The sequence below is a fragment of the Alligator sinensis genome, unplaced genomic scaffold (assembly GCF_000455745.1).
Source record: "Alligator sinensis unplaced genomic scaffold, ASM45574v1 scaffold254_1, whole genome shotgun sequence".
NCBI lineage: Eukaryota > Metazoa > Chordata > Crocodylia > Alligatoridae > Alligator > Alligator sinensis.
In genome coordinates this window covers 544,570-554,856 of record NW_005841953.1, presented here as the reverse complement: position 1 = coordinate 554,856, position 10,287 = coordinate 544,570, and the positions used below count along the sequence as shown (strand labels likewise).

Below are 10,287 nucleotides of genomic sequence, written 5' to 3'. Positions count from 1 at the left end.
CCCCGAGCCCGGCCCCGGCCCCCCCCCGGCCTCGCCCGCCCCCCCCTGCCACGGGTACGGCGGCAGTCTGTGTCGTGCTGCTAGCATGTTGTCATTACACGCTCCAGGTCCCAACTCCCGAGGAAGGCCAATCCTGCCCTACCCTACTTTACAGCCACACTTCCTGTAGATGGGCATTTATTCCTGTGCTGGGAGGCATTAACATAAAACCACAAGCCCCTGGGCAAAAGCAGCCATTAGCGTAAAAGGGGCATCTTTTTTTATTTTTCCCTCCCAGCTCCATAAGATGCGATTTAGCCCGAGGGCACGTCCAAGTTACTGCCACACCTAAATGAACGGTGTTCCCTGTGAAAAAGGAGCCCCCTTGCCAGGAGGAGCTACGGGGCGGCAGAACTGCCCGAGAAAGGCTGGCTTGGCGAGTGGACGGGCTTGGTGGTCCTGAGGGCCCACGGCTCCAGTGAGCCTCTCGGGAACTTCTGGCGGCAGCTCCTGTGAATAACGGGTTTAGGAGGAATCAGGAAGATCATGGGTCGTTCTCATGTCATACAGTCAAGTGACTGCACACTAGGGCCAGAATAGAAATGTTGCTGCAGCTGCCCGGCAGTTGGTTTTAAACTTTGGATGAACCAGGAATAAAAGCAAGGGAGGGGGGCAATTACACCACTACCCCCCCCATCTGCCTCCTCACTTCTCCCCCGCGGACTTCACTGCTAAATCATTCCCCACATCCCTCATTAAACTTTCAAGTCACTTCTCTTGCAGCAGAGCACTTCTGCTCCTCCAGAGAACTAGGTCATGATAAAGAAAGCTTTTAACCAAACTTTTCACTGTCCCTTTGATTTCATTCACACTGCTTTTTCCTTTTTTAAAGAAGTTACATTTTGGAGACTTGGAGTAAAACACACCCATTAAGATACACGGCAAGGTACAGGCACACCTCTCTCTCATTCAGTTAGTCTATAAAAGAAAAGGACTGCCAGCAGGAGCACAAGCCTCTGCACCTCCAGTATGGTAGTATTTACTAGAAAAAACACACACTTCAAGGGTAACATTGGTCATTTCTTTATAAACACACCCCAACCCAGTTACCAGAACTTAAATAGCAAATATTGTAGAAAGTAAAAAAGTTGTATTTTTTAACTTCCAATCACCCCTCCCCAGCTACCTCCTCCCCACCATGCTGCTAGGCAAGAAGCTAAGTGACTTCTGAATGCTGTATGAAGGTTAGCTGGCTCTTAAATGTCTTTTATTTTCAGTGCTGCTCTGCTGGTGCCATGGCATAATTTCCATAATAGCATTAATTCAAACAACATGGGGGCTATAGTCCTAGAAGGAGCCTCCTGGGCCATCAAGTCCAGCTTTCTGCATTCAGAGGAAAGGAAACTCCCAAATCACCTCTTCAAATCCTCATTCATAACTACAAGGAAAAGGAAGAAGCTGTATTAAGCTCCAGCCACTTAAGTCACCAAAATGAAACATAGCTCAAAATACAGCAACATGCTCATTTTCTCTGGGCCTTGCTCTTCCTTTGGTAGGGCTTCAACACATGCATTTACCCTTAGGACTTGCTTCTTTTGTGACTTTCTACCCTCCGTGATCCTCTTCTGTCTTACACGAGAAATGGAGCAGTTAATTTAAAACGTAAACATTTATCACGGTATTTGACCTCTTGCCTGTCAGACATACTGTTTCACGCTAATCCCTGTCAGTTACATGATCATAGCTTTGAAGCGTCTTCGCAACTGAAGCAGGGATTTCAATACAGTAATAAAGATACAAGACAATACAGGGAACAATGCAGCACCTTTAGAGAAATGCCAAGACAGTATTTTGGCATGAACTACTGGAAACTTGATTCACGACATTGTTTTTTTTTGCTTTCCAAGAAGTGTATTTCTTCATTCTTTTGAAAATGAGAACCTGCCACCTCACTGGCCTAAATATAGCCAGCCCCTCAGGCTATTTTGCTTATGGCACTTGCTCTCCCATAATCATTTTCAGCTAGTGTAAAATCTTTTAAATCAGAATAACTTAAAAAAAAAAAAATACACCTTAAAAAGGAAGCACCCCTGTTCAACACAGACTCCACCCTGTATCACTGGGTGATGGAAACTACTAACACCATATACACAGAACAGCACTGTTTCTGACATTTAGAACATATGCTCCTACACATGGTGTTTATTACTTTATCTCCAATATAGATTTTTTTCCCCTTGTCTGAAACTGAATACAAGCATCATTAAAAACAAACAAACAAACAAACAAAAAACAACAAAACAAACTATCACAATACCCCCCAGGTAAGGCACTAGAAGGATTCCCTTACCTTCCATCAGCTGAACTATTCACATGCTGAAGAAACTTAAATGGAACCAAATTTGGGGGAAATTAAAACTAACACCTTTCCATGTATGTACTGGGCATGTCTACATGTGCACCAATGTACCGTAATTATGGCACATTAAGTTTAGTACCTATAACAACAGGTACTAACTCAATGCACAGTAACCAGTGTTACTGCATGGTAGCACTGGCACATGCCTTTTTAGTGACGCTAATGTACAGAAGACTAATTCTACAACAAATTAGCACAGCACAGCTTTTGCCATGATGTGCTAATGCATAGTAGAATTAGTCTGTTGCGCATTTAGCACCTCATGTACATGCACCCACTGAGTAGTTCCGTACAGTAATGGAGTTCAGGAAAAACAGTTAGCAGACTTATTAGAGAAATCCTAAGAAAACATTATCCTGCCTGCATCAGTTTCAGACTTGCTTATTTTGCTTTAAATCCCATCTCGTGCGATGTCCCACAATGCTCAGCTACACTTTTTATTTTCAGTTTCCAGATAGTCCATGTGTCCACAGTGCTTACCTGTTCCCTCATTCACAGAAATCTTTTTGATGCTTATAGAGTACTTCAAACACCCTTGGCATTAACCATGACCTAATTTCAAGGCATCTGTCTGAACACTTTAAGGGGGGACCAAAGCACAAATCAAAGATGTGGTAGTATACTGCATACAAGCAGCCTTCAAAAGAAAGCTGAATAAAATTAATGATTCTCAAGCCCCTGGTACATGTTGTTTGTTTGAAGGTGCTGTGGGATCTGATTCTCAACCGCAAAAATCATGCTTCCTGTCACGCCACACAATCCCAATCATGCCATTTCTACTTGTCAGTAGAAAGGATCATAATCCTGTGCTCCCCCTGCACCAACATGTTGAAACCCAGGTGCCCACAGGTAGGGGGCTGACAAATGGCTGGCAGCCCCAGCCATCCTACACGTTCCATTTAAAGGTGCCACGCAAACCAACCACAAAACATTCTACATTATATGTAGAACATGTTCATGGATGGTTTGCCATTTTATGGCACCTTAAATTTGCTGTGGAGAGGCAGCCTCAGAGGAAAGTGCTATAGATTGGCTGCATCAGTCAAAACAAGCCATCTACAAACTTCATTTTTATTACGATGAAATAAAATGATGGTTTGAGCTGTGAAAGTGCTTTCTTGCATCACTCCCTCCCCTCTTTTTCATATTCTTGTGACAATGTATTTTAGCAGAATTTGCACATTTGTTGGAATCTGACAGCTGCACCATGAGCACTTCTTCCATGGCCTCAAACTTGCATCCTATGGGCTGTCAACAGTGTGCCTTAGCACCTGCTACACCCTAGCACCTGCACCACCCTGACTAGCTTTGTATGTAATGTTAGACAGACTCAAGAAAGACTGGCTTGTGGTTCATCTCACAAGTAATGAAGCTTACATAGAAGTTTCTGTGGACTGGAGCGCATGTTCTTTATTAGGATAGTGCTTATTGTTTATGAAACACCTGCTGTACAACCATCCCGCAGCACACACGCGTCTGAAGTCACCAGCACCCAGCCACTTGATGCCACACCAAGGAGACGTGACTACAGATGGAGAACAAGAGGCTGAAAATATCTGACAGAGAAAAATAGACACACCAGTGCCAACTTTACCTCTGGTGAATCATGAGGGGCTGGTGAACCACAACAAAGGTTGCAATGTTTCAACCACCTACACACCCAAGTGGAATGGCTCCAAAGAACTAATGAAAAAGTGCAGCTATACTATTGGTTCAGCCACCTGTGACTGCGGCACAGAGCCTGACTATGCAACACCTGCTGCTTGAAGGCACATGTACAATGAAAGATCTTGCAAAGTACAATAAATGAGCACAAGCATGTGCAACAAAATGGTCAAATATGGCATAGTGATACGGAGAAAAGAACAAGTTCGTTAGGCTGTTCAAATTCCTCTCCATTTATAAGTGGTCCTCTGTGCTTAATATTCTCAGTAGTGTCAGAGTGATGTTGTAGCCCTGATAGCTAAGGGATTATGTGAGACGCTTCTGTGGGCAGTATCTTTTATTAGACCAATTGTATGGCTGGGATGAAGTGAGACAAGATTTTAAATGCAAGGCATTCTTCCTGCCTTGCATCTGACCATGCAGTTGGTCCAATAAAAGATATTATTTTATAATAATGACAAACATCCTTGTCCCTTGCTCTTTAAAACTCCCTTTAAAGAGAAATCTGCAAATAAGTCACTTCAAGAATTAGTAAAGAACCAATTATTTTGTTTGTTAACTGGGTTCTCATATTTCTTCTGCAAGTAGTCTAGCCTCCACAGCTGGTAAAGCTGTGATGAACAATTTTACTGCTGTGCACTTGAAAAAAAATTCTTGACCCAAGAAACCTAGGATAATTTATCTTGCCTGAAGGTTAAGTCGAGTTCTGCCTTATAGACTAACTGAATCAGAGATGCATAAATCTGTGTGATACGACCCTATCTTGCCTTCTGCCCGACTTCAGACAAATAAATCTAACTACTCCCTTCATCTTGCATGGATTATGTAGAGGATACTTAACGCATGCCAACTGAAGACAACTCTTTTGCTTTGTACTGCCTGCAGAATTTTGAGGCAATACTGGATCAACTGCATCAATTCAAATAGCACAAACCTGAAAACCATTCTTGCACTGTGAAAGCATAGTTTCTCAGTACTATATTTGCAATGTCACAAGTTTAGGGCTTAATCCTACTGTTCCAAAACCAGAACTCCCACTTAGCTAACCTGGACTTTAGTATTTCTGCATTACAAGTAACAGATCAAATTATTCCACACTGAAGCAACTGTTAATGAAGCCAAACATTTGAGGTTTCATGTATCACTATAAACAAAAACCTAGTGAAAGAGAGAAAATCCTGAGCCAACTCATACATTTAAACCAAAAACACTTTGTCATGACCAGGGATCCTGGTTTTTCCTGATAATGGATTAGACAGACAGACAGATAGATAAAAAAAACCCAAATCCATAATTAAAATTAAAGGCTCCCCACAGCCCTCCTGGTGCCCCTAACTCCTCCAACAGCCCTCCAGCCCTACTGGTGCCCCTCATTCCCCCCACCACAGCTTCCCAGGCCTACTGGTGCCCTCCCCCACCCAGGTCCTGCTTGTGCCCCTTGCCCCACTCACAGCCCACCCCCCAGCTATGCCAGAAGGGGCCCCCAGTTGCCCAGGCTATAAGGCCAGCAACCCAGGTCCGCAGCCCCCTGGCCCTGACAGAAGGCAGCTGCTGCAGGAGAAAGAGCACTGAGCCAGCTCAGCCCCTGCTACAGGCTCAGGGAGGTGCAGGGGTGGGCCTGGCTTCCAGTTGCAGCACACTCCCAGGGAGTGGGGGGGGGGGGAAACACGACGACCCCCGCCCCCCCAGATCTGTGCAGGGTGCATGCAGGCTCGTGTTCCCTACCCTGCTGCCCTCCCCCGGGGGCTTCTGCAGCACAGTGTGAGACCCGGCACAGCCGCGCAGGAAAGCTGCTTGTCCGTGTGCCCTGGCGACGCTTCCCCTGCACATGTGGGCAGCAGTGAGGAGCACAACCCTGCGCCACCACCTGTGCATGCAGAGGAAATGTCGCCGGGATAGCATGGAGCTCACGGGGGCAAGCAGCTTTCCTGCGTGGCCCCGCTGTGCCCTGCCGCACTAGGTATGCGCCTGCCCCAGCTCTGCGCACCACGCTCTGGGGGACACTGTTTCCCCCGTCCCCTGGGTGTGCACTCTGGCAGGAAGCTAGCTCCACCCCCTGCCCCTGAACAAGCCACCCATGGCCTTGTCCTGCTCCCCACCGGGGCTCCGAGGCCACACATTATGGCCCCAGGCCTCAAGACCCACACACTGCCCAGCAGCCCAGTCCTGCCCAACTCCCTCAATCCCCGTCACTTACCTGCAGAAGCTGCTATATATGCACATGGTGCCCCCTGCCTGACCATCCTGCTCCTGCTCCCTCCCAGCCCCCTGCAGGCTGGAATTGTGCCAGCCTGTAGAGGGCTTGCAGCAAAACTACAAAATCTGTGGGTTTCTCTGCTAAAATGAGAAATCCACATTTTACCATTTTTCTGTGGAAACGGAAAACCCAGATCCCTGGTCATGACTGCTATGGTTCACGACGCCCAATTTAAAAAAGTGACATTAAAACCTGAACTGTACGTTAAAAAAAAAAAAAAAAAAAATCCACAGGCACAAGCATTTCCCCTAAAACTGTTCCCTTCAAATTTTATTCTGTATCCTCTATAAGGTTTCTTTATAACTTTATAATTTGTACAGTTTCATGTACAAAGATTCCATATCTCAAAGGAAATAATTCCTTGTATGAAGTTTTCATATATCAATATTAGAATCACAGCATTTGCACCCGTGATATTTAAAAAATCCATTGGACAAACCATGTAGAAATAAGTATGCAAAAATTGCAAACAAAAACATTTAAGTAGCCAAAATTAAAAAGATCCTTGTGTGAATCTACAGTCTTGCTTGATTCATACTAGGCTATTGCAGCCAAGTAATCTTTAACCTCAGTTGGAGTAAGCCTTCTAAATCCTGCTTCATTACAGATGCCAACTTCTATGTTATCTTCTGTCATTTGCCCTTCAAAGCTTTCCTATTAAACAGAAAAAGAGAATTTACTTTGCTGTACCAGTGATTTAATAAAACAGTAAAACATATTTGTTAAATCTCTCTCTAACCTTTAGTGTTAAGATAGCCGTATGTATGGCATCCTCAAGTTCCAAATCTTCATTGTATCTGTATAAATGAGATTAATATTTTAAATCTGCAAAATACAGAATTCTCTCAAAGCCCATGATACCCAATTTATTTAGAGCTTTATACTTATAACCTGAATTAGCATTATTCTTGTTAGCTAAACTGATGGCACACACTTATAAGACTGCCAATACACATTTTTTCATGCAACTATCCCTCCCTCTGTACAAAAGCTAACGAATGAGTAACAAACACAAACCCCCTACAAAAACCCAACAACTTTTTGGTATCCGTCTGTAAACATGTTATTAAAGCTTTTAAACAGTTTAAATTAATACATATTGTAACCTAGCTGTGATATTCCAAAACTTGAACACAGAACCACATCTATATTTTTCTAAATTTCTTTTGGTAGGCTCTACAGGCATTACCTTTTTTCAAGAAAAGTTTTTCCATTCACATAATTTTTTCCCATGGCTGTTGCTTTCCAAGCAAAGTAAGCTCCCTGTACAGATGAAAACATTAGCCCAATTACATTACACTTAAAATGCTTAACTATGGATTCATAAAATACACTACTGTTTATGAAATCTTATTGACTTTTGATATTTGGGCTGTCACTCACAACCACTGTTTGAAATACTTACAATGTGCACTGCTAAAAATATATATATATATTTTTTTTAAGATATTCCATACCTGCAATGTTCGTTTGACATTTCCTTTCATTTTAAAAAAGTTAATTTGATGTAGATCTCCAAAAATTAATGCATTCTCAATTTGGAATGATTTAAATAAAGGTGAGGTGTCTGGACAATTAGGAATAAGACTGAAATATATTCGTCAGACCTACTTGTACAGTGCAGTCAACACAATATTTCTTATGAACAAATGATGAAACTGAATAGCTATTTTGGGACTGATTCTATACATTAATTTAACATGGGGCTACCCACGGCTTCATACAGTCCCCAGTCAGGGCAAGGACAGCGTTTGATGCCATTTGGAGTCAGAGAGAGAGAGAGAGTATATTCTTACATTTCCAAGAAAATAAAGCTTTATTAGACCTTGCATTTCATTACTCATGCTACATTTTAACTACTTAGAGCTCAGAGTCATTAGTACAACTAATTTTTTTCATGAAATACGAGGTTATACAAAGTAGTCTGAACATAAAATAGATAGTTCACATATTGAAAACTTTACATCTCTTAAGATGGAAACTGTTTACTCACATGAATTAATCATTTTGCTCATTAAATTATTATACGTAAACTAGTTTTCAAAGTTTAATGATAACTTCGTAAAATTTAGGTTCAACTTCAGATTCCACCTTCCATTCTAGAAAGATGGCATTTCACAAATCTATTTAATACTTAAACTTCTTTCTAAAAGTGCTGAATTTCAGAACAGCAAGACAGTATGTATTTGATACTTACAGAAGGATCAGACTGAAATAAATAGGGTCGGCCCTCATTCCAGCCACATATGAGCAATGATACTCCAAATGGACGTACACCACTATGAGGGGGAAAGGGAAAAAAAAAAAAAGCTACTGCTCAAATCAAAGAGTTCTTAAGATTGTTTCATTGTTTTTGCCTCAACTGGTTATTGCTATATGCCTCCTCCTCATAAAAGAATCAGGCTTTATTTTTTAAAAAAATTTTAAAAGGTCATTTAAAATATCTACTACTCTCCAATCGTTACACTTTCAAAATACTAACATTACATTCCACCTCTGACACACAGATCATCTTGTGATGTGGCTTCAGAGGCACCGCATTTTAGAGACCTCTCTGGATTAAACAAAAGAAGCAGCAGTTTCCTTTTGATATCAAGCATTTAATAATTATGCTTTACACTTATACAACATCCTTCCTCCAAGCACTAACACAAAAAAACCCTGCTCCAGAAAAATAGAGTCAGTAGATTAAGTAATTTCTTTAAAGCCTATTATAAGCCTCCCTGAGACAGAAAGGCAGAAATTCAGTTAAAAATATTACACTATTTGGTTAAAAAAAAAAAAAATCAAAATACTTCAAGTTGAGCAAGAGCTGCTTACCCAGACTGTGTGTACTCCTGCATCACAGAAGCAATCCTCTGTACTAGCTGAGCGGTTGGAATGGGCTCATGGTAAACCAAGTAATATTGTTGGGCCAGCTTCCGAGCTCTGTGCACAAGTACTCTAAAATGCAATATAAATAGATTGTGTGTGACAATATCTATTATTAGAACTAAAGATAGCTGTTCTACTGCAATGGTACAATGCTCAGGTAGTGGTTTTCAACCTTTTTAGATGCAGGACCCATCCCCTCCCCTCAGAAAATGTCAACTTTTAAATTTACACTCTATTTTGACTAAGGAAAAAATAAAACATTTTTTCTGTTGCAAACAACTCAAAGACGACAACAGGTCAGAGTGGTTTTAATGCTATAGATTTCTATTTGAAATCTTTGGGTATTCTGCATCTTCAGAAAAACCAGGCTGATGTAAAGAATAAATGCAATTTCTATTGGAACACATTAAGTATCAACGCAAAACACTCTTAGGCATTTAAGGACACGTGAAACCATATCCAAGCTTAGATCATATTTCTTTCATAAACGATTCTCCTTATTATTTTCCTATTCACTTAAGTGGAAACATGCCTTTATAATCCAACTGTTTCAGAGAGCACGCATATTTTAAACATACATTTTTCAGACAGTATATTACATTAGAGCAGGCTTGTCCAACATATGGCCCGCCAAGGCATTTTCTGAGGCCCGTGGTGCTGCTACGGGAAACAAAATTAAAGAGTTTACTTTCATTCCCACCCCTTGTCCCTCCCCCAGGCCCTCAGAAGCTTCCCAATGGCTGCTGAAGGGCTAGGGAAGGGACAAGGTTCCCCGCACGCACTGCGTCAGCTTGACGTTGCTGACGCGGTACTTGTGGGAAGAGGAGTAGCCATGTGCCTCTCAGGACAGGATGAGCCCAGCTGGATCAGCAGGGGCTCAGCTGCACTTTCCCCCTACCTGCACCGGTCAGTCCCGAGCAGTACACAGCTCTGCTACTTCTGCTGGCTGGTGCCAACCCGGGCAGGTCTGTCCCATCCGGAGCAGCATGCAGCTGAAGCCGGCTTCCCACGTGCTGTTGGGGACGGGAGGAGGCCGGACAGGTCGGCACCAGCCAGCAGAACTGGGAGCGGAGCCGCAGGGCACCCGGGGACG

At 42.6% G+C, this 10,287-nt stretch overlaps 1 protein-coding gene across 2 annotated transcripts in view; it reads right to left on the bottom strand.

Moving 5' to 3' along the window:
- Positions 1–1,033: 1,033 nt before the first annotated feature.
- Positions 1,034–10,287, bottom strand: part of PSMA2 (proteasome subunit alpha 2) — a 12,746-nt gene continuing 3,492 nt past the window's right edge. Inside the window, exons 4-9 of one of the 2 annotated variants that reach the window (XM_025200044.1) lie at positions 9,141–9,263; positions 8,518–8,599; positions 7,510–7,583; positions 7,060–7,117; positions 6,888–6,974; positions 1,034–1,417 (exon numbers count right to left, since the gene is read on the bottom strand). In XM_025200044.1, the coding sequence (XP_025055829.1) occupies positions 1,412–1,417; positions 6,888–6,974; positions 7,060–7,117; positions 7,510–7,583; positions 8,518–8,599; positions 9,141–9,263 (430 nt within the window). In that variant the 3' untranslated portion in view covers positions 1,034–1,411. Of the gene's footprint in view, positions 1,418–3,782; positions 6,975–7,059; positions 7,118–7,509; positions 7,584–8,517; positions 8,600–9,140; positions 9,264–10,287 lie in introns of those variants that run through there. The other variant, XM_006020427.3, reaches the window with a different exon arrangement.